Source organism: Panthera tigris, chromosome B2 (assembly GCF_018350195.1).
Source record: "Panthera tigris isolate Pti1 chromosome B2, P.tigris_Pti1_mat1.1, whole genome shotgun sequence".
NCBI classification, from domain to species: domain Eukaryota; kingdom Metazoa; phylum Chordata; class Mammalia; order Carnivora; family Felidae; genus Panthera; species Panthera tigris.
Window position 1 is genome coordinate 77,857,017 of NC_056664.1, and position 24,109 is coordinate 77,881,125.

Sequence of the window (24,109 nt, forward strand, 5' to 3'; positions counted from 1 at the left end):
CTTGACTATTGTAAATAATGCTGCAATGAACATGGGGGTGCCTATGTCCTTTGGACATATACTGAGGAGTGGAATTGCTAGATCGATCATATGGTAGTTTAATTTTTTTTTTTTTTGCATTTTTTAAGTTTATTTATTTATTTTTAAATTAATTAATTTTTAAATTTACATCCAAGTTAGTTAGCATGATTTCAGGAGTAAATTCCTTAATGTCCCTTACCCATTTAGCCCATCCCCCCTCCCCAAACCCCTCTAGCAACCCTCTGTTTGTTTTCTATATTTAAGAGTCTGTTAGGTTCGGTCCCCCTCTCTGTTTTTATATTAATTTTACTTCCATTATGTTCATTGTTTTGAACGTTTTGTATCTTAAAGTCCTCATATGAGTGAAGTCATATGATATTTGTCTTTCTCTGACTGACTAATTTCGCTTAGCATAATACCCTCCAGTTCTGTCCAAATAGTTGCAAATGGCTTTTTGATTGCTGAATAATACTCCATTGTACATATATACCACATTTTCTTTATCCATTCATCCATCGATGGACATTTGGGCTCTTTCCATACTTTGGCTATTGTCGATAGTGCTGCTATAAACATTGGGGTGCATGTGCCCCTTCGAAACAGCACACCTGTATCTCTTGAATAAATACCTAGTAGTGAAATTGCTAGGTTGTAGGGTAGTTCTATTTTTAATTTTTTGAGGAACTTCTATACTGTTTTCCAGAGTGGCAGCACCAGTTTGCATTCCTACCAGCCCTAACACCATTTATGAAACTAAGGCAGACTAAACTGTTAACTTCCTAGTAAGATAAAATCACAGATCCACCAGCAGTGCAAAAGAGATCTTCTTTCTCCGCATCCTCACCAACATCTGTTGTTGCCTGAGTTGTTAATGTTAGCCATTCTGACAGGTGTAAGGTGTTATCTCACTGTGATTTTGATTTGTATTTCCCTGATGATGAGTGATGTTGAGCATTTTTTCATGTGTCGGTTGGCCGTCTGGATGTCTTCTTTGGAGAAGTGTCTATTCATGTCTTTTGCCCATTTCTTCACTGGATTATTTGTTTTTTGGGTGTTGAGTTTGATGAGTTCTTTATAGATTTTGGATACAAACCCTTTATCTGATATGTCATTTGCAAATATCTTCTCCCATTCCATTGATTGCCTTTTAGTTCTGCTGATTGTTTCCTTTGCTGTGCAGAAGCGTTTTATTTTATTGAGGTCCCAGTAGTTGATTTTTGCTTTTGTCTCCCTTGCCTCCGGAGACGTGTTGAGTAAGAAGTTGCTGCAGACAAGATCAAAAAGGTTTTTGCCTGCTTTCTCCTCGAGGATTTTGATGGCTTCCTGTCTTACATTTAGGTCTTATTTTGAGTTTATTTTTGTGTATGGTGAAGAAAGTGGTCCAGGTTCATTCTTCTGCATGTCGCTGTCCAGTTAGCCCAGCACCACTTGCTCAAGAGACTGTCTTTCTTCCATTGGATATTCTTTTCTGCTTTGTCAAAGATTAGTTGGCCATATGTTTGTGGGTCCATTTCTGGGTTCTCTATTCTGTTCCACTGATCTGAGTGTCTGTTCTTGTGCCAGTACCATACTGTCTTGATGATTACAGCTTTATAATACAGTTTGAGGTCTGGGATTGTGATGCCTCCTGCTTTGGTTTTCTTTTTCAAGATTGCTTTGGCTATTCGGTGTCTTTTCTGGTTCCATACAAATTTTAGGATTATTTGTTCTAGCTCTGTGAAGAGTGCTGGTGTTTTTTGATAGGGGTTACAGTGGTAGTTCTATTTTCAATTTTTTGAAGAATATTCATACCATTTTTCATAGTGGCTGCACCAATTTATTTTCCCCACCAACAGTGCATGAGGGTTTGCTTTTCTCCACATCTTTGCTGACACTTGTTACCACTTGTCTTTTGATACTGATAGGTGTGAGGTGATCCCTCATTGTGGTTTTAATTTGCCTTTCCCTGATGGTAAGTGATGTCAAGCATTTTTCCATATACCTGTTGGCTATTTGTATGTCTTCTTTGGAAAAATGTTATTTGGATCCTCTGGCCATTTGTTAATTGGATTGTTCGGGTTTTGTTGTTCTTGTTGTTGCTGCTGCTGTTTTTGCTGTTTATTTATAGGAGTTCTTTGTATACTTTGGATGTTAACCTCTTATCAGATATATGACTTGCAAATATTTTATCCCATTCAGCAAGTTGCCTTTCCATTTTGTTGATGGTTTCCTTTGCTGTATAGAAGCTTTTTGGTTTGTTATAGACTCACTTGTTTACTTTTGTTCTTGTTTCTTTTGCTTCTGGTGTCAAATCAAAAAAATATCACCAAGACTGATGTCAAGAGGCTTACTGCTCCATGTTTTCTTCTAGAAATTTCAGGATTTCAGGTCTTAGATTCATGTCTTTAATCCAATATGACTTGATTTTCTGTATGTTTCATTCTTTTGCACGTTGCTGTCCAGTTTTCCCAGCACCATTTATTCAAGAGACTGTCCTTTCCACATTGTATATTATTGCTTTCTTTGTCATAAATTAGTTGACCGTATATGATGGGTTTATTTCTGGGCTCTGTATTCTGTTGATCTATGTGTCTGTTTCTATGCCACTAACATACTGTTTTGATTACTATAGCTTTGCAATATAGTTTGAAATTAGGAAGCATGATGCCTCCAGCTTTGTTCTTTTCTCAAGCTTGCTTGGGTACATGGGGGTCTTTTATGGCTCCATACAAGTTAGAGGATTGTTTTTCTATTTCTTTGAAAAATGCCACTGGAATTTTTAACGTTTATTTATTTTGAGACAGAGAGAGACAGAGCATGAATGGGGGAGGGGCAGAGAGAGAGGGAGACACAGAACCGGAAGCAGGCTCCAGGCTCTGAGCCATCAGCCCAGAGCCCGATGCGGGGCTCGAACTCACGGAACGTGAGATTGTGACCTGAGCCGAAGTCGGTCACCCAACCGACTGAGCCACCCAGGCGCCCCATCCACTGGAATTTTTATAGGAATTGCACTGAATCTATAGATGGATTTGGGTAGTATGGACATTTTAACAATATTAACTCTTCCCGTCCATGAATACAGACTGTCTTTCTACTTATTTGTGAGGACCATTTTACACTAAAACTTCCACATAGTTGTCAACAAGTTCTTTTTGATAAAATGTTAACAGATTGATTGTTTTAGGTCATAATCAGGAAAAATCAAGTATTTCTGTATGCCTACTCTGTTGGTGTCCTCTGAAAGCATAGCTCTGGGGAGGAAGTCTAGAGTATTTTCAATTATAGATTTAATGAAGTCATGTATTGAATGTAACTTTTACTTTGGAGAGCATATTATTTCTGTTTCTTGTTGCTGTTGCACAAATCTGTAGAGACTTTAGGGACCCCATTTTCATATTTTATTTTTATTTTTAAGTTTATTTATTTTGAGAGACAGAGACAGCATGAGTGGGGAGGGTCAGACAGTGAGGGAGAGAGAGAGAGAGAGAGAGAGAGAGAGAGAGAGAGAGAGAGAGTGAGAATCTCAAGTAGGCTCCATGCTGTCAGCGTAGAACCCAACGTGGGGCTCGAACTCATGAAACTGTGAGATCATGACCTGAGACGAAACCGAGAGTCAGACACTTAACTGAGTGAGCCACCCAGACACCCCTCATATTTGATTTCTAAAACAAAACTAACAAACAAGGGGGAAAACTCTATGAGGTAGGCAAGGGACCTATTAGATGGGATAGATAGGATTACATGGAGCATGTAGCAAGGGGAAGGAGATGCTTAAAGAAAAGTAAAGGTAAAATTAAAACAGGATGCATGTTAAGATCTGTGAATAAAATATTTCATTAGTTGAAATACAATAATATTTGACATTTTAAAAGAAGTAATATTTTTGTCAATTAAAAATAGTCTAGTAGGGGTGCCTGGGTGGCTCATTCTGGTGGTCTGACTCTTGATTTCTGCTCTGCTCCTGATCTCACGTTCAGTGAGATTGAGCCCCGCTTCTCGCTCTGTGCTGACAGCATGGAGCTGGCTTGGGATTCTCTCTCTTCCTCCCTCTCTCTGCCCCTCCTTTGCTCGTGTGTGCACAATGCGCACTCTCTCTCTCTGTCTCTCTCTCAAAATAAATAAACTTAAAAAAAATAGTCTAGTAAAGCATATACTTAGGCTCATATTTGAAGACTCAAATACATTTTTTTTTCCTCCAAGTAACTGTCACTCTTTTACAATGTACTGATAAACCCATACCACCGCTATTTCTGGTCACATCTTAGACAGTACAATATAATGGGTAAGAGCTGGATTCTGGGCTCCATTGGTCTGGGATAGAACCATGATTCCACCCTTTATTAGCTGTGTATCCTTGGGCACTTTACTTACCTGTCTACATCTTAGTTTTCTTATTTATACTTACGTCCTTTTTGTACTTATAAGTATTTACTATGATGCTTAGCACATAGAATAAATGTTAGTAATTATTTCAGATTCAGCATTTAATACCTTATTTTCAGATTACTATTGTCATATCAGAAATACATTGTTTTTCTTTCAGTGATGTGATTTTTAAGATGTTCTGCATTCTTGGATGTAATTTTAAAAAATCTTGGTATCAAAATTGTTTTCAGAGGAACACCTCATTAATTTTATCATTAAGGAGTGGGAAAATAACAGCTGAACAAAGTTGTGTCGTAGGATCCCCTTCTCAGGAATGCAGTTCTACTGCCTGTCAAAGAATACCTTGAGAAAAAGAATACTTTTGGGAAAAAATTATAGCTATTGTATTTCAAAAGATTCATCTATCCAACAAATATTTCTGGAGTGCCGTTGGCACACCAGCACTGTTCTTGGTTTGCAGATACCATGGAGAATAGAATTTCTGCTCCCGTTGTGCTTAGGAGCAGGTAGGGCTTAAAACACATGAATTTTTTAGTGACGTTATAAAAATATTAATGCAAATTATGTTGTTTTCACAGTCAGATATAATTACCTGTGCTCAAGAAGTAGAAATGATGATAAAGCAGTTAGGAGCCCAACTGGAACAATTAAAAATGACTGTAAAATCAAAGACTGCTGTCCCAACATCACAAGTCTTTGTAAGTATTTGCCATCAACTTTGACCTTGCTTAAGAGTGAATATACCTTTGAGTCCTATACAATCGAATCATAAGTAATCATAATTATAGTTAATCACTAAAAATATAATATTGGTTTTTGTACAAGTTGATCCTGTTCTTTATGGTTGTTTTGTAATAACCGTGTAAGTTGGATGCGGGACTTCCCTCTGCAGGCAGTTGCTACTAAAGGAAACGCGGGTATATATTATGATAGCCATAATACCAGCACGGGCTGTGGCAACAAAACGAATCTGTAATGCAGTGTTGAGAACACATTCACAGTGGCTGGTTAGAGATTGCCGTCAGCCAAGGGGTGATGTGACTTGTGTCCTTTATGAAGAGACAGAGGATAATCCCTGTGTTTACCAGGCCTGCACTTACACTGACTTTCTGATTATCTGTACCATCTTAGGGGCAAATCTGGTAGCCCAAAGGAGGTGTAGGGTGCACATGCAATATTTTATAGAGCATTTTGAGGCCTTGACAATTTTGTGTAACCATTCCCAATGTTAGGTTTTAAAAGCCAAGAAACAAAAGGCTAAGTTGTTTTACCTATGAGTAGGGCCTAATTAGTTTTTGTATATGTTTATTCAATAAGTCAGTGACCTTTAGTATGAATAAAAAACATTTTATCTCATGGCACCTGGTGGCTCAGTAGGTTAAATATCCGACTCTTGATTTCTGCTCAGGCCATGATCTCCTGGTTCATAGATTTGAGCCCCGTGTCGGGCTCTGTGCTGACAATGTGGAGCCTGCTTGGGATTCTCTCTCTCCCTCTCTCTCTGCCCCTCCCCCAATCTCCCTCCCTCTCTCTCTCTCTCTCTCTCTCAGCCTCTCCCCAAAATAAATAATATAAACATTAAAAAAAGTTTTTATCTCACTGATCTAAAATCTTTAACTTGCAGCTCACAAGATATGCCTCAAGATATATCTGTAGACTTTCAGGTTCTTTTAATCGTGATTGAACCAGATTAATCTAATAGTAATGAGTCATATTTAGCTTTTTTACAAAAAGAAGATATTTTCCTCTTGGCTTTTTGAGGTCAAGCATCCATAAATCTTTCTTAGGTGATCGATGTGTTTGGCTTTTTGGGTGGGGGGGGGGGGTAAATTAACTTTATGACAATCACACCAACACGAATAGTTTGAAATAAAATACAAGTTTTTTTTCTCATAATTTATGAATCCTATTGCTATGTAGACTTTATTGTTTAACTTCACAAGACTTTGACTTGTCTTCAGAAGAATTTCTTTACTAACACAAATTTGTTTTTGTTTTTAAGAGCACAGTGATTTGTAATTCTATTAAACAGTTACATTTTAAACATTCTTTTCTCTTCTTCAGCCCATCTTCATTGCACTTTCCAATCTGTGGACTAGCTTCCAGGATGAAACTGTTTTGATTAGTGTCCTCAGTAATTTGACAACTCACCTTGAGCCATTCTTGGGTGCTCATGAACTCCTCTTTCCTGAGAAAGTAATGCAGAATCTTCTTGATGGGCTGACTGTGAAGACTGATGTGTGTAGGATGAAGGAACACATGGGTAATAGAAACCATCCTTGACTTCCTCTTCCTCTTAAAAGTGCCTCTAGAATAAAGGCACTCTTTTAAAATTTTCACGCTTGGGGCACCTGGCTGGGTCAGTCAGTGGAGCATCCAACGCTTGATCTTGGGGTCATGAGTTAGAGCCCCATGTTGAGCATAAAGTTTGTTTTTAAAAAAAGTAAAATTTTCATGCTCTATCCTTTTGATAAGGTATTAAACATCTTTGTTGATTAAAAGAGTACTAATGTTCATTATGAAAAGTGCAGGAAACAGAAAATATGTAAGCTAAGTACCTTACTATCCAGTAATAAGCATTCTTTTGTAAAAAAAAAAATTAATGTTTATTTATTTATTTTGAGACAGAGAGCAAGTGGGGAGGGGAAGAGAGAGAATCCCAAGCAGGTTCCACACTATAAGTGCAGAGCCCAATGCAGGACTCGATCTCACAGACCATGAGATCGTGATCTGAGCCAAGGTCATGATCTGAGCCGAAATCAAGAGTCGGCTGCTTAACCTACTGAGCCACCCAGGTGCCCCCAATAATAAGCATTCTTAATGTTATTGTCAGGGTTTTGGTTAGCAATGATTTTCCTTGCTTATGTGTTTCTGTTGTAGTCTTAGTGATCTTATTATTGATTTATAGTAGGAGAAGATATTAATGTTTGCCATATTTAGACCTCTATTTCTTTAGCATGTATTTGCCATATATCTACCTCAGATTCAGGCTGAAATTTATAAATCAATGAAATTTATCCCTGTAAAATTGAGCTTGTTTTAGACCCTTTAAGAGATGCACTGATTCTTATAAGAAGGCTGTCTTTATCAACAAACTACTTTTTACTTTTTTGGTATCTTTTGTCTTAAAGACAATGGGAAGTTCTTGAGAAATGCCAAAATAGAGTCTGGGCATTGTTGCCTAAAAAGAAAGTTTTTTCCAGAAAATGAGATTTGATAATTTACTCTCTAAATTTCTTTTACAAATTCAAATTTTGTATAAGTGGAAAATAAAAATGAAGTTGTAATTTCCATTCTTCAACTACCGGACTTAAAAAATAAACTTGAAAACTAAATTAGAAAGACTGAAAAGCATCCTTCCAGGTAAAGTTTTTCCTACTTATTTTATTGTATTAAAACAACATATCTACACAAATACCAAGTGAAATTAAAAAGTTAAAGTCACTTAGGGGCGCTTGGGTGGCTCAGTTGTTTAAGTGTCTGACTTCGGCTCAGGTAATGGTCTCACAGTTCGTGGGTTTGGGCCCCGCATCTGGCTCTGTGCTGACAACTCAGAGCTTGGAGCCTGTTTCGAATTCTGTAACTCCCTCTCCCTCTGCCCCTTCCCGGCTCATGCTCTCATCTCTCAAAAATAAATAAATGTTAAAAAAAAATTAAAAAAAAGGTTAAAGTCACTTCAGCAGTAAATATTAAACTACTTCAACAGTAGATTTTAAACTCACCATTATTGGCAAGACAGTTTACTTCTTGGAGTTAAACATGTCACTTTCCACTATATGTCACAACTTTTTATTCACCAGAACACTATTTATCATGTTACTGCTCCAGTGAATTGGGAGACCGAATGTTCTTCTAAAAGAATTTAATTAACACTTGCCACATCTCCTCTCTGTTTTGAGGCTTTCAGGCATATCAGGAAAAAAGAAGGAAGGTTTATTTTCCCCAAAGTATGCATTTACTTCTAGTTGTAGTCACAAGGGCATTTGTGGTATTGCTGTTTTGATGTAGAGCCAGACCCAGAAGTATAGTAGGATTGCCAAAGCTAAGTACCTTTGGGATCAGTGTTTTACAAATATGTGTTTTTGTTTGTGTAAAAAATGTGGACTATTTGTTTATCACATGTAAATAAGTAAGCCAGCCACCATTAGGAAGGATTTTTAAAAGTGTAAAGAACAAAGATTGTGCACCTTGTTATCAAAATTAAATTACTAAGAGAGATTTCCTTGAAGCTTTCTGCTCAGAACATTCTCAGCTGTTTCAGGAAACAATAGTCCTAGTATAGGAGCATCACATTTAAAGAATTTGCCCACCTAGTGTATTATGAAGAGCCATACAGTCTTGAATGAAGTTGATTTCTCTCTATTTTAGTCACACAACAGCCAGTCTTTTCTGCATATTTTCTTGGGTTGTTTACTCTTCTCCTTGACTGAAGTTTTTCTTGTCCTCCTCTTTTATTTTAGAAGATAGAGTACGTCCGGTGGATTTCAGAAAACAAGAATGGCTTTTCCCAGAAACAACGGCCAATTTTGATAAATTGTTAATTCAGTATCGAGGATTTTGTGCTTATACATTTGCTACAACAGATGGTCTTCTTCTTCCAGGTATATTGTGGGAAATGATATTGCTTTGACTTCCCATTTTTTCTTTAAATAAAGCCGTCCTTGTCACTTACTTATTCATTTTTTTTTCACTTATCATTTTTTAAAACTTTATGGGATCTGACGGTGAACTAGGAAAGGAGCCACAAAGATGATCCAGACCAAAATCTTCATTTTTGAAGTGCTCACAGAATAATCCGGTGGACTGACATAAACAAGAATTACACACGAATGATAAGTGAGGTGCTCGCTTTGGCAGCACATATACTAAAATCAGAGCAATACAGAGAAGATCAGCATGGCCCCTGCGCAAGGATGACATGCAAATTCATGAAGCTTCCACATTTAGAAACGAAAACAAATAAGTGATAGAATGTGTATATAATGAAATCTGGATGCTACATTATCATAAAAGAGGGATGACTCATATGGCCAATGAGGGACTCCAGAAATTCACATGGCGTTACTAAAATAGATCATCTTCCAAAGTAATTAGTTGAAAGAGCAACACTAATTTGGCTGATTATGTTTATTAAAAAAATACTCTGTTGCTTTATGGTTGTGTTCTATTAACATAGATCAGGATTTCTGTATAAGTCAGATCCACCTAAGGAAATGGCCAATATTTTATCAAGTAAAATCTCTCTGTATATATTACTAGAGCTTCTCCCCTAAGAAAGAGTAAGTCAGAAATTGAGGTGAAATAAATTATTATCCAAAAAGTGCTGTGTGAATTGGAAATAAAAAGTCAGCTAGGGCTAGAATGAAAACGGTTGGACAAAATTATTTCTGATTTACCTTACACCATTAACCTCTTTTTTCCTTTTCTTCTTTCTTTGTCATTTCTTTTGTTATATTTCGTAGTTGGATATTACTTTTTTTATTAGAAAGAATTATAGGAACTACATACAGGCTAGAGAACATGCATACTGACTTTTTTTTAAGTTTATTTTTGAGAGAGAGAAAGAGAGTGCGTGTGAGGGGAGGGGCAGGGAGAGAAGGTGAGAGAGAGAATTCTAAACAGGCTCTTGTATTGTCAGCACAGAGCCCAATGCAGGGCTCGAACTCACGAGCTGTGAGATCATGACCTGAGCCAAAACCAAGAATTGGACTCTTCAACTGACTGAGCCACCAAGATGCCCCTGACTCATTTTTTATGGTATTAGATTTTTCATAATGGAAGTAAGAGGTTTACCATAGGGAGCTGAGAGAATAGTATTCTGAGGCCCCATGAAGGTCAGTGATACTGGTGGGGGTGGGGGGGTAACAATCAAAAGCCGTGAAGAAATAAGAAGTGATGGAATATAGATGGTTTCTTTCTTTCCTTCTCTTCTTTTCTCTTTTCCTTTTCTTTCCCCTTCCTTCCTTCTTTCCTTCTTCCTTCCTTCTTCCCTTCCTTCCTTCCTTCCATCCATCCATGCATCCATCCATGCATCATCCATCCATCCATCCATCACAAATAAGAAAGGAAGGGAGTCACAAGAGACACAAACGCAAAGAACCATAGCTGTAGGGTGATGACAGAGGTAGCATGATATAATTGAAAAAGCTATGGGCTAAGGTTCAGGAGAGCCTGGCTTCTAGTCCAGGAGGTCTGTTTGGCCCCTTCAAGCTTCCACTATCTGGGATTCTAATAGAAATAGGAAAGTAGAAGAGGTTGTGGGGCTATGGGTTTCAGAATCCTCTCTCAATAAGCTAGCCCTGACTACTTTGTTCACTACATTATTTCTGTTTGCTACATTATTTTCTGGGCAGCAGCAAACTGCACTAACTCAGAGGAATTCTGTAGGACTTTTCCCCTTCCATTCAGGACTCCAGACCACATGACTTAAATTCCAAGGCTTACTAACTAGTTAGGATCCTTTTCAATGACTACACCGGTTTTATTGCCAATCACTTTCCCTTGCCTACTCAAGCCTCACTGGCTTTCTTGTTATTCTTGAACATCTCAAGCCCATTTTCACCTCAGAGCCTTTATGCTTGCTATTTATTCCCTCTACTTGGAAAACTCTGTCTATCCCCCAGATAGCTACATACCTTGCTCCTTCATTTTATTTAGCATTCCTAGATCACCCAATTTAAAATATCAACCACACCCTTCTTCCTTTTATTATGTGTTTAACAAGCTTATTTATTTTTTTTGAGGGTGGGGGGGGAATGAATCTTAAGCAGGCTCCACACCCAGCACGGAACCCAATGTGGGACTCAATCTCATGAACTGAGATCGTGACTTGAGCTGAAATCAAGAATCGGACACTTAACTGGCCAGGTGCCCCTTGGCTTTATTTTTAACCTTTTTTTGCAGTACTCTCTGGCCTATGGTATATTTGTTGATTTGTTGAGAGCAGCAATTTTGTTTTTATTTCCTTAGTGCCAGGAATAGGGCCAATAAATTTTGTTGAACAAATGAAAAAATAAATAAGGCAGTACTATTGTTTCATATATAATTCCCACCAACTATGTGGATATTTAATAACCCTTATTTTTGTAGTATCTGTTCACAGTGGGAAATACTTTCTAACATAGAGACTTGTATTTTGGGGATGCCTGGTTGGCTTGGTCGATGGAGCATGCAGCTCTTGATCTTGGGGTCATGAGTTTGAGCCCCATGTTGGGTGTAGAGATTACTTAAAAGTAAAAATCTTAAAAAAAAAAGGAAACGTATTTTGGGTAAGTTGTCCCATTTTTGTAGTTTTTATAGAATTATTTTTAAAACAATGCTTATAGTAGTTAGTTTAGTTAAAGGAGATTTGAAACCACGAGATGACTACGTGCCTTCTCATAAAAGATTTTCAAACATTTTAGATCTGTATAGTAAAATAATTTTTACATAAAACCATTCGTTAAAATTAATTTAATATGAATTTCACATAAAATAGAATTTAACAAAATGTATAATTTAAAATTGCTAATTTTAGCATTTTAACAAAATGAAAACATGTTAAATATGCATAAGTCATATGTTAAATATGCAGTATGTAGGGGATGATTCTATGGATGTATTATAAACATAGAATCACTTGCTATTTTATATCTCATTCATTTCCTTTTCTTAATTTTCAGGAAATCCAGCAATTGGAATTTTGAAATATAAAGAAAAGTATTACACTTTTAATACCAGAGATGCTGCATATTTATTTGCAGAAAGTCCTGAAAATTATATTGATTTAATTAAGGAAAAAGCAAAAAAAAATGCAGAATTAATTCAGCTACTGGAACTTCATCAACAGTTCGAAACCCTCATTCCATATTCTCAGGTAAGCAGAGTCAGTATTTTAAGAATTTATGACATTTAAAAGTATAATTAATTAGAAAGTTATACATTGTTGTTCCAAAGTCCAAACAGAGACTGGATCAGAAGAGGGCCTTTAATGCTATTGGAAAGAGATTCACCCCAAAGAAGGAAACTAATGAAATCCACAAAGAATAATGAAAACAAGATAAGGAGTCAAATTGATAAATTAGACTGGAAAAATCTGGAAGAGAAAGACTACGTTTAGATAAATAACTGAGTCTGTAGGATTTCCTTATCTAAAATTAAAGAACTTAACACAGATAACACAGGTGATAACTTAGAGTTGTAAGATAATACTTTCTGATATATTTTATTACCTGATAGGGTAAGCTCTTTCCTTTGCCTTGTATTTTTTCAAAATTGTCTTAGTCATGCATGGTAGTTTTCTTAATAAATTTGCTAAGTTTCCCCCAAAATCTTACTGAGATTTTAACTGGAAATGAATTAAAATAATAAAAGAATTTTTATGTTTATTATATTAAGTTGTCCCATTCATAGTACCATTTAGTTTTTTTTAATAATTACTAGTTTCATTAATTATATCCTAATAAAGCTTAATGGTTTTAGTTCTATTTTCTACTGTGCCCACTTCTAAAACTGTATGTGATCCCAGCAGTGGCTGGTGATGCTAATATTAATACATGGTTTTCCCACTCAGTATGATGACCCCTCCATTGAATTAACAATTCTCATATGGAATGGGTTTGTTTCTAGGCTTTTAATTGTGTTCCACTGGCTTGTGCTCTCCCAGTTTTGTATTTCATTCTGTTTTTTTAAAGCTTATTTATTTATTTTGAGAAAGAGAGAGAGCGAGTACAGGCAGGGAAGGGGCAGAGAAAGAGGGAGAGGGAGAAAGAATCCCAAGCAGGCTCCACACTGCTAGCGCAGAACCCCGTATATGGGGTTTGAACCCATGAACTTAATATGGGAGGTGTATTTTGGGAGGGGAAAACCTAACATCACTCATTCCTAAGTCAAATGGCCCTCTTCAATTTTCACAATTGGTAGCCTATGTGAATACTTTGACCTGAGCCGAAACCAGGAGTTAGATGCTCAACCGACTGAGCCACCCAGGCACCCCTCTGTTTTTCATTCTTTTTGTGATGTCTTCTCATGAATGAAAGTTTTTCATTTTAATATGTCATTTATTAATCTTTTCTTCACGTCTCAAATTTTGTCTTGTTTAAGAAATCTTCATGTATCTTAGATCATAAAAATATTCTCCTATATTGTTTTGTAAAAAAATATGGATTTTGGATTTGCCTTTCACACCTGACTCTTTAATTGACTTGGATTTGATTTTTGTGTCTATTGGGAGGTGAAGATCCAATTTTAATTTTTTTTCTATTTGAGTAATGAATTTTCCCAGACCATTTGTTCAGTACTCTTTCCTTTCTCCATATCTATAGTGTCTTATATGCACAGGTTTAATTTTTAATCTCTCTATTCTGTTCAGTTCAATTTTTAAAAAATTCCTGTATCTATATCTTACTATAGCTTTATAGTAAGTTTTGATACCTAGTAGAGTGAGTTCTCCCACCCTTTCCTCTCTAAAGGATCTTGGCTATACTTGAGTCTTTACTTTCCATATAAATTTGAGAATTTATATTGTCAGGTTCCGTAAAAAACTTTGAAGGAATTATGAATTTGCATGTCTATAGACAAGAATTATTTGACCATGCCACCACTTATTTATAACTTACAGAGTTGTAAGATACTTCAAAGGCAGTGAAAGGTTAGAATCAGATCATCAGAAATGTATGCTATATGTAGATAATGCATAGTTTTCCATTAAACAATTTTCCCCTATGTTTTGGGTCTTGTTTTTTTCCTTTCTTTCTGTGTATTTAATTCCCAGCTCTTCTTCAGTGACCTTAAGTACCTATGGAAGTGAGTTTTCTCCCTTCATATTTCAAAGCTGTAGTTCTTATAATTATTTACTTGCCATTTACTTGTACTGTGTAATATTGCTAATCATCTTGCAACATGTTTTTATCTACCCAACTATATCACAACATCGTTCTGAAGGCAAAAAAAAATTACATCTTATGTTAGGTGGTAGGCAATCAGTAATTATCTGCTGTTTGATTTGAGTAAGAAGTTAATCTTACATGGCATATATATATATATATATATGTGTGTGTGTGTGTGTGTGTGTGTATGTATATGTACATATGTACATATGTATATGTAATCTTACATGGCATATATATGTGTGTATGTATATGTATATACATATATATACACACACATATACACATATATGTGTATATATATACACATATACATATATATACACATACATACAATGGAATATTACTCAGGCATAACAAAGAATGAAACCTTGCCATTTGTAACAACATGGATGGATCAAGAGGATGTAATGCCAAGTGAAATAAGGCAGTCAGAGAAAGACAAATACCATATGATTTCATTCATATGTGGAGTTTAAGAAACAAAAGCAAATGGGCAAAGAGATAAAGATATAAAAAAAACAGACTGTTAAATACAGAGAACAAACTTGTGGTTGTTAGAGGAGAGGTAGGTGAGGAGATGGGTGAAATAGGTGAAGGGAATTAAGAGTCCACTTACCGTGATGAGTACAGAGTAATGTATAGAATTGTTGAATCACTATATTATACACCTGAAACTAATATAACACTGGGTTAGTTACACTGGAATTAAAAAAAAAGTTAATCTGTCCCTCCTGTGCACTATGATCTGAGTTCCTTAAACCTCTACCACTCTCTCCAGCAACTTCATATATAGCACAATCATATCTTATTTAGCCTGGAATTAATATTTAATATTTTAATAGTGAGCTTGTGGGTATCCCAGCAGAAAATCAAAATATCCAACTAAAACAAAACCAAGTGTATGCATAGTTTGGGGTTTAGATATATCCTAAAGATGTTTTGATACTTTAAACAAATGTGATTCATATTTAACATTTAATGGCTATTTTAAACTTCAGTCAGTTTTCAACAAAGTATTCATGTATGCTACCGATTGTGAAAATTGGAGAGGGGCATTTGACTTGAATGAGTGATGTTAGGTTTTCCCCTCCCAAAATATACCTCCCATATTAAGTTCACAAAGTCAGGTACAAAGAAAGCCATAGTGCCCAGTAAAATTATCACATTTAGTTCACTGCTATTAGCTTATTTTCTCTGCTGTCTTTATGAGTATATTCCATGTTGAAAAATTCTTATTTTTCTAATCTTTTTGTCAGTTTATTTTTAGTTATCTCTAAATAATGCTGCTTTTTAATAAATACTGATTACAGAACTTCATTTCTTTAGATGAAAGATGTTGACAAACATCATATAAAACCAATTACAAAGTGTGAAAGTAGCACACAAACAGATACGCACATATTGCCACCAACGATTGTGAGATCATATGAGTGGAATGAATGGGAATTGAGAAGAAAAGCTATAAAATTGGTTTGTAACAATATTTTCTAAAATTATTTATAGGTTGGGGAATTTGTTTTCTTCAGCTAAGACAGCAGAAGAGATGATATTTTGTACATGTGTTACATTCAGCCACAAATTAAAGTAGAATTAGTCCCAAAAGTTACAGGTCCAGGGCACAGGACCAAAAGGGATTGTTTTGGTACGAGCAGGGTGGGTCTCTCAAGGGTAGTTGTTGTGATAAGATGGCAATAGATGTTCTAGATTCATTGAATCAATTTCTAGAAAATAGGCATGCTGTCCAACAATTTCTACCAGCGTCCCTGGCCTCTAGCTTTCCTTGTTTCTGCTCCTGTGGCTTCCATGGGTGTACACACTGGCCATTTACTTGGAACTCTGCCTCATCTTTCTTCTTTCTCGCTTCAGCCTGTGTATTTGCTTCTCCCTCAACTTGGCCCTCATGGTGTGGGAGTTTCCAGGAAGATGGTGCTAAAGCTGAGAGCTATAGGTTAGGGAACTTTAATGTGTTGTTAGTCATAGAGTGGGTAATTTAAATTACTTGTATAAACTAGTGGGATGTATACAGAGTTCTTTGCATATAATTTGCCAGCTTTACATTGTAAGATTGTCTTCTAATTTTAAGCACATACGGAAGCATGAAACTATTCTCAAATTATACCATCCAGTGACTAGAACAATGGTAGTTGCTCTCTGTTTCTTTCTATATCCATCTATTGTTGTAATCTATGAGATTTAGAGCACTTTCAGCTTCCTCTAATCATTTAAAGTATATCTTTGTCTTTTGTAGTCTTTTTTTTTTTTTTTTTTTTTTGAGGAGCAGAATGTTAACCTCTCTTGTGTCCCCTCTTACGTCAGCATGTTCTCTATAGGCACTGAGCTCTCTTGTCCTTCTAATTCTCAGTCACCTTAATCATAAGAGGTGCCTGCCTTCAAAGCGTGGCTTTGAAAATCTCATCCCTGTGTGACTCAGTGGAATTCTTCCCTCTCACCCTTTTTACAGTACCTTGTCATTTTAGACAATAAGTATTTAGAGTACGAAGGAAATAAACTTTTATATCTATAGCCTTTTCTTAGTATATTTTATCCATCTCTTTAACTGAAATCAGGTATGGGAGTAAATGAAGACTACCCAAATCAGAACAGAGGCTATTTATTCAAAGTTTTCTATAGCAAGGGAGTCAACCATCATCACTGGCCGTTGGCAGGAACTCCAAAGCAGGCAGGGAAAGTGGGAAAGCCTTAGAGTGAAAAAAAGGGGAAGGCTTCAAGCATGCTCTGACTGGAGATTGTTGACATGGGGAAAATGGAAGCAGGCTAACTCAAAGTTGAGGCTCTTATGTGAATGGTTTGGTGGGCATAGTTGGCTTTCTCTGGTTGGTCCTCAGTTGGAAGTTGGGGGGGGGGGTGGGTAGCAAAAAAATAGGGAAGCTGGCCAAGTCCTGTCTGTTCCAGGCTTATAGCTACAGCTATAGAGGTTGTGGAACTGAGTTCTATTGTCATACAAGGTCTAGCTTTTGGCAGTTTGTATATTCAGTGTCTCATAGGCTTTTCACCAATCATGGCATTTCTCTTGCCACCCTTCGTGATGGCAGCTTTTCAGTCCCTTAATTTCCTGGGATGAGGAAGGATCAGCTTCCTGGTATGTCTTCCAGATCCTCGTTCCATTAGCATTCCTATCAGTTACTCTTCTGTAGTACATGAAGCTCCATCCCCAATGTTCTTTTGTGTTATCTACTAAAATCACTTGAGCCCATCAGATACCTATGGGTAACACAGATATTACACACTTGTTCTTCAGAAACTAATTGTCTAGCAAGTGACACTGATACACTAAAAATATCTCAATACCTCTTGGTAAGTGGTAGAATAGAAGTGAAATAAAAAATGAACCCTGGTGACATTTTAAGTTGGTCTGAGGTATAAATAGGCAAAGGAGAAGAGGGGAATGATGGTTGGATGGATATGAGAGGTAGAGGTGCCAGCATAGGTCTGGACTGGAAATGTTAAAAGAATGGCATATTTCGTGGGGCTGCACTGCATACCGACTGAACTCTTCTTCTCATTCTTCAACCTCCACTTAATTCTGAGGCTCACCTTAGACCTAATTCTCCTCTGGAATCGCATCACGTCAAATGCTGGCTCCCTATATATGACCAGTACAATGTGCTGGTAAGACAAAACTGAGTGTATTGCTTAAAGCTATAGGAGGAATCAGCACCTCAGCAGAGCCTAGGCAGTGTCTTGAGGGGGAAGAGCAAGGTCAGAATGTATTGAGAATGTGAAGTTTGGGGGAAGGTAGGTCTTTCAAAGCCAAGAGTAGGTCAGGGGATGGGATGAGGGCTTGAATTAGATTAGGTAAAGATCAATGAAAAAGCAGCCCAGCACTGATGGGAAGAATCTGTGTGTTGGTACTTACTACTGAAGGTGTGTCTTTTGGGATGTTCTGTAGTGAACAATCAAGTTATTTGCTTTGGTAAGAGTCTCTTGGAATGATCAAATTATAATGAAGATGTCCAAATAGAAAAGTCATACTAATGTAGACAATAAACTCAGTGTGGAGGAAGTAGTTTTGGTTCTCAGTCATCCATGGTGTCTCAAAATCTGGAATATTTCCTCTCCTTCCAGGTCTCTACTTTTTTATTGTATTGTATTTTATTTTATTTTTATTTTTATTTATTTATTTATAATATAATGTATTCTCAAATTGGTTTCCATACAACACCCAGTGCCCAGGTGCCCTCCTCAATTCCCATCACCCACTTTCCCCTCTCCCCCCACACCCCCATCAACCCTCAGTTTGTTCTCCTATTTAAGAGTCTCTTATGGTTTGCCTCCCTCCCTCTCTGTAACTTTTTCTTCCCCTTCCCCTCCCCCATGGTCTTCTGTTAAGTTTCTCCAGATCCACAGAAGTGAAAACATATGGTATCTGTCTTTCTTTGACTGACTTATTTCACTTAGCATAATACCCTCCAGTTTCATCCACGTTGCTACAAATGGCCAGATTTCATTCTTTCTCATTGCCAAGTAGTATTCCATTGTATATATAAACCACATCTTCTTTATCCATTTGTCAGTTGATGGACATTTAGGTTCTTCCCATAATTTTGCTACTGTTGAAAGTGCTGCTATGAACATTGGGGTACAAGTGCCCCTATGCATCAGCACTCCTGTATCCCTTGGGTAAATTCCTAGCAGTGCTATTGCTGGGTCATAGGGTAGATCTATTTTTAATTTTTTGAGGAACCTCCACACTGTTTTCCAGAGCAGCTGCACCAGTTTGCATTCCCACCAAGAGTGCAAGAGGGTTCCCGTTTCTCCACATGTTCTCCAGCATCTGTAGTCTACTGATTTGTTCATTGTAGCCATTCTGACCAGTGTAAGGTGGTATCTCAGTGTGGTTTTGATTTGTATTTCCCTGACGAGGAGTGACGTTGAGCATCTTTTCATGTGCCTATTGGCCATCTGGATGTCTTCTTTAGAGAAGTGTTTATTCATGTCTTCTGCCCATTTCTTCACTGGATTATTTGTTTTTCAGGTGTGGAGTTTGGTGAGTTCTTTATAGATTTTGGATACTAGCCCTTTGTCTGATATGTCATTTGCAAGTCTCTTTTCCCATTCTGTCGGTTGCCTTTCAGTTTTGTTGATTGTTTCCTTTGCAGTGCAGAAGCTTTTTATATTGATGAGGTCCCAATAGTTTTTAATTCCCTTGCCTTTGGAGATGTGTCAGGTAAGAAATTGCTGTGGCTGAGGTCAAAGAGGTTTTTCCTGCTTTCTCCTGTAGGGTTTTGATGGTTTCCTGTCTGACATTCAGGTCCTTCATCCATTTTGAGTTTATTTTTGTGAATGGTGTAAGAAAGTGGTCTAGTTTCATTCTTCTGATGTTGCTGTCCAGTTCTCCCAGCACCATTTGTTAAAGAGACTGTCTTTTTTCTACTGGATACTCTTTCCTGCTTTGCCAAAGATTAGTTGGCCATACATTTGTGGGTCCAATTCTGGGGTCTCTGTTCTATTCCATTGGTCTATGTGCCGGTTTTTGTGCCTATACCATACTGTCTTGGTGACTACAGCTTTGTAGTACAGGCTGAAGTGTGGGATTGTGATGCCTCCCGCTTTGGTTTTCTTCTTCAGTATTACTTTGACTATTCAGGATCTTTTGTAGTTCCATACAAATTTTAGGATTGCTTGTTCTAGCTTTGGGAAGAATGCTGGTGCAATTTTGATTGGGATTGCACTGAATGTGTAGATTGCTTTGGGTAGTAGTGACATTTTAACAATATTTATTCTTCCAATCCATGAGCCTGGAATGTTTTTCCATTTCTTTGTGTCTTCTTCAGTTTCCTTTATAAGCTTTCTAGAGTATTTAGCATACAGATCTTTTATATTTTGGTTAGGTTTATTCCTAGGTATTTTATGGTTCTTGGTGCAAATGTGAATGGGATCAATTTCTTTATTTGTATTTGTGTTGCTTCATTATTGGTGTATAAAAATGCAATCGATTTCTGTACATTAATTTCGTATCCTGCGGCTTTGCTGAATTCATGTATCAGTTCTAGCAGACGTTTGGTGGAGTCTGTGAGGTTTTCCATGTCGAGTGTCATGTCGTTTGTGAAAAGTGAAAGTTTGACTTCATCTTTGCCAATTTTGATGCCTTTTATTTCATTTTGTTGTCTGATTGCTGATGCTAGGACTTCCAACACTATGGTAAACAACAGTGGTGAGAGAGGACATCCCTGTCGTGTTCCTGATCTCAGGGGGAAAGCTCTCAGTTTTTCCTCATTGAGGATGATATTAGCTGTGGGCTTTTCATAAATGGCTTTTATGATGTTTAAGTATGTTCCTTCTATCCCGACTTTCTTGAGGGTTTTTATTAAAGAAAGGATGCTATATTTTGTCAAATGCTTTTTCTGCATCTATTGACAGGATCATATGGTTGTTATTTTTTCTTTTATGAATGTGATGTAATCACACTGATTGATTTGCGAATATTGAACCAGCCCTGCAGCTCAGGAATGAATCCCACTTGATCATGGTGAATAATTATTTTTTATATGCTGTTGAATTAGATTTGCTAGTATCTGGTTGAGAATTTTTGCATCTATATTCAACAGGGATATTGGCCTGTAGTTGTCTTTTTTTGCTGAGTCTCTGTCTGGTTTGGGAATCAAAGTAATGCTGGCTTCATAGATGAGTCCGGAAGTTTTCCTTCCCGTTCTGTTTTTTTGGAGTAGCTTGAGAAGGATAGGTATTAACTCTGCTTTAAATGTCTGCTAGAATTCCTCAGGGAAGCCATCTGGTCCAGACTCTTATTTGCTGGGAGATTTTTGATACCTGATTTAATTTCTTCACTAGTTAGTTATGGGTCTGTTCAAATTTTTTGTTTCTTCCCTTTTGAGTTTTGGTAGTGTGTAGGTGTTAATAATTTTTCATAGTATTCCCTGCTAATTGCTTGTATTTCTGAAGGATTGGTTGTAATAAATCCATTTTCATTTGTGCTTTTATCTATTTGGGTCCTCTCTCTTTTCTTTCTGAGAAGCCTGGCTAGAGGTTTATCGATTTGTTTATTTTTTCAAAAACTAACTGTTGGTTTCATTGATCTGTTCTACTGTTGTTGTTGTTGTTTGTTTTTTTTTTTTTTTTTTTTTTGAGTCTATATTGTTTCTTTCTGCTCTGGTCTTTATTATTTCTCTTCTTCTTCTGGGTTTGGGGTGTCTTTCCTGTTCTGCTTTGAGTTCCTTTAGGTGTGCTATTAGATTTCGTATTGGGGATTTTTCTTGTTTCTTGAGATAGGCCTGGATTGCAATGTATTTTCCTCTTAGGACTGCCTTTGCTGCATCCCAAAGCGTTTGGATTGTTGTATTTTCATTTTCATTTGTTTCCATATATTTTTAAATTTCTTATGTAATGGCCTGGTTGACCCATTCGTTTTTTAGTAGGGTGTTCTTTAACCTCCATGCTTTTGGAGGTTTTCTAGACTTATTCCTGTGGTTAATTTCAAGTTTCATAGCATTGAGATCTGAAAGTGTGCATGGTATGATCTCAATTCTTTTATATCTATTGAGGGCTGTTTTGTGACCCAGCATGTGATCTATCTTGGAGGATGTTCCATGTGCACTCGAGAAGAAAGTATAGCTTTGGGATGCAGAGTTCTAAATATATCTGTCAAGTCCATCTGGTCCAGTGGATCATTCAGGGCCATTGTTTCTTTACTGATTCTCTGTCTAGATGATCTATCCATTGTTGTCAGTGGAGTATTAAAGTCCCCTGCAATTACCACATTCTTATCAATAAGGTTGCTTATGTTTGTGATTAATCGTTTTATACAGTTGGGTACTCTTGAATTTGGTGCATAGGCATTTATAATTGTTAGCTCTTCCTGATGGATAGACCCTGTAATTATTATATAATGCCCTTCTTCATCTCTTGTTATGGCCTTTAATTTAAAGTCTAGTTTGTGTGATGTAAGTATGGCTCCTCCAGCTTTCTTTTGACTTCCAGTTGCATGATAGGTGGTTCTCCATCCCCTCACTTTCAATCTGAAGATGTCCTCGGGTCTAAAATGAGTCTCTTTAGACAGCAAATAGATGGGTCTTGGTTTTTTTATCCATTCTGATACCCTATGTCTTTTGATCGGAGCACTTAGTCCATTTACATTCAGTGTTGTTATTAAAAGATACGGGTTTAGAGTCGTTGTGTTATCTGTAGATTTCATGCTTGTAGTGATGTCCCTGGTACTTTGTGGTCCTTGCAACATTTTACTCACAGAATCTCCCTTAGGATCTCTTGTAGGGCTGGTTTAGTGGTGATGAATTCCTTCAGGTTTTGTTCGTTTTGGAAAATCTTTATCTCTCCTTCTATTCTCAGTGACAGGCTTGCTGGATAAAGGATTCTCGGCTGCATATTTTTCCTGTTCATCACGTTGAAGATTTCCTGCCATTCCTTTCTGGCATGCCAAGTTTCAGTAGATAGGTCTGCTACTACCCTTATGTGCCTACCTTTGTATGTTAAGTCCTGTTTATCCCTAGCTGCTTTCAGAATTCTCTTTATCCTTGTATTTTGCCAGTTTCACTATGATATGCTGTACAGAAGATCGATTCAAGTTACGTCTGAAAGGAGTTCTCTGTGCTTCTTGGATTTCAATGCCCGTTTCCTTCCCCAGATTGGGGAAGTTCTCAGCTATGATTTGTTCAAGTACACCTTCAGCCCCTTTCTCTCTCTCTCTTTCTTCTGGATTCCTATGATACGGATATTGTTCCCTTTGATTGAATCATGTAGTTCACTAATTCCCCCACGTGATCCTGGATTTTTTTTTATCTCTTTTTTCTCAGCTTCTTCTTTTCCCATAATTATATCTTCTAATTCACCTATTCTCTCCTCTGCCTCTTCAATTCTCGCTGTGACTGCCTCCATTATGTTTTGCACCTAATTTATAGCATTTTTTACTCATCATGACTATTTTTATTTTTTTTTATTTTTATTTATTTTTTATTTTTTTTCAATGTTTTTTATTTATTTTTGGGACAGAGAGAGACAGAGCATGAACGGGGGAGGGGCAGAGAGAGAGGGAGACACAGAATCGGAAACAGGCTCCAGGCTCCGAGCCATCAGCCCAGAGCCTGACGCGGGGCTCGAACTCATGGACCGCGAGATCGTGACCTGGCTGAAGTCGGACGCTTAACCGACTGCGCCACCCAGGCGCCCCTCATCATGACTATTTTTAGTTCCTTGATCTCTGCAGCAATAGATTCTCTGCTGTCTTCTATGCTTTTTCCAAGCCCAATGATTAATTTTATGACTATTATTCTAAATTCTTGTTCAGTTATGTTGCTTTTATCTGTTTTGATCCATTCTTTAGTGTCACTTCTTCCTGGAATTTCTTTTGAGGAGAATTCTTCCGTATCATCATTTTGGCTAGTTTTTTGTCCCTTATGAATTTTAAAAGCTTGTTATATGCTCTGCATTGTGAGCACTGCTATATTAAAGGGGGGGTCATACACTGTCCAGGGCATGGCTCTTCAGGAGATGTTTTTTGGAGTGTGTTACTTGTTCTCTGTTGTGACTTTGGTTATTTTATTTCCCTATTCGTAATGATGTTTTGGACTCTCCATCAGGTGTGCTTTGATTTGTTCCTTGAAGTAGCCCTGGAAAGGAACACAAACAAACAAACAGGAAACAAAAATATGCAAACACACAAATAAAACAAACAGAAACAAAAAACTAAAAACAATCCAAAAATAAAATACTAGGAATACCAGCTGCAAATAAAGAACAGGGTGGAGGCAGTACTGATTGAAGAACACATACAAAGAGAGAAATGACAGGGGTGGGCGTTGGGGGGGAGAAAAAATAAACATTGACCAGGCAGAGAGACTAAAAGGCTTAATCCAGAGAGAGAG

At 37.1% G+C, this 24,109-nt stretch overlaps 1 protein-coding gene and 1 non-coding gene across 10 annotated transcripts in view; both read left to right on the forward strand.

Moving 5' to 3' along the window:
* CFAP206 (cilia and flagella associated protein 206) overlaps positions 1–24,109 on the forward strand; it is a 47,680-nt gene that overhangs the window by 21,118 nt on the left and 2,453 nt on the right. For 8 of the 9 annotated variants that reach the window (XM_042986778.1, XM_042986780.1, XM_042986777.1 and 5 more), the window contains 5 exons: positions 4,965–5,084; positions 6,451–6,649; positions 8,847–8,987; positions 12,048–12,241; positions 15,582–15,725. In XM_042986778.1, the coding sequence (XP_042842712.1) occupies positions 4,965–5,084; positions 6,451–6,649; positions 8,847–8,987; positions 12,048–12,241; positions 15,582–15,725 (798 nt within the window). The remainder of the gene's footprint in view (positions 1–4,964; positions 5,085–6,450; positions 6,650–8,846; positions 8,988–12,047; positions 12,242–15,581; positions 15,726–24,109) is intronic. The other variant, XM_042986782.1, reaches the window with a different exon arrangement.
* On the forward strand, positions 9,228–9,334 carry LOC122238883. The gene has a single exon (XR_006218034.1). It is a non-coding gene; the product is annotated as a U6 spliceosomal RNA (small nuclear RNA).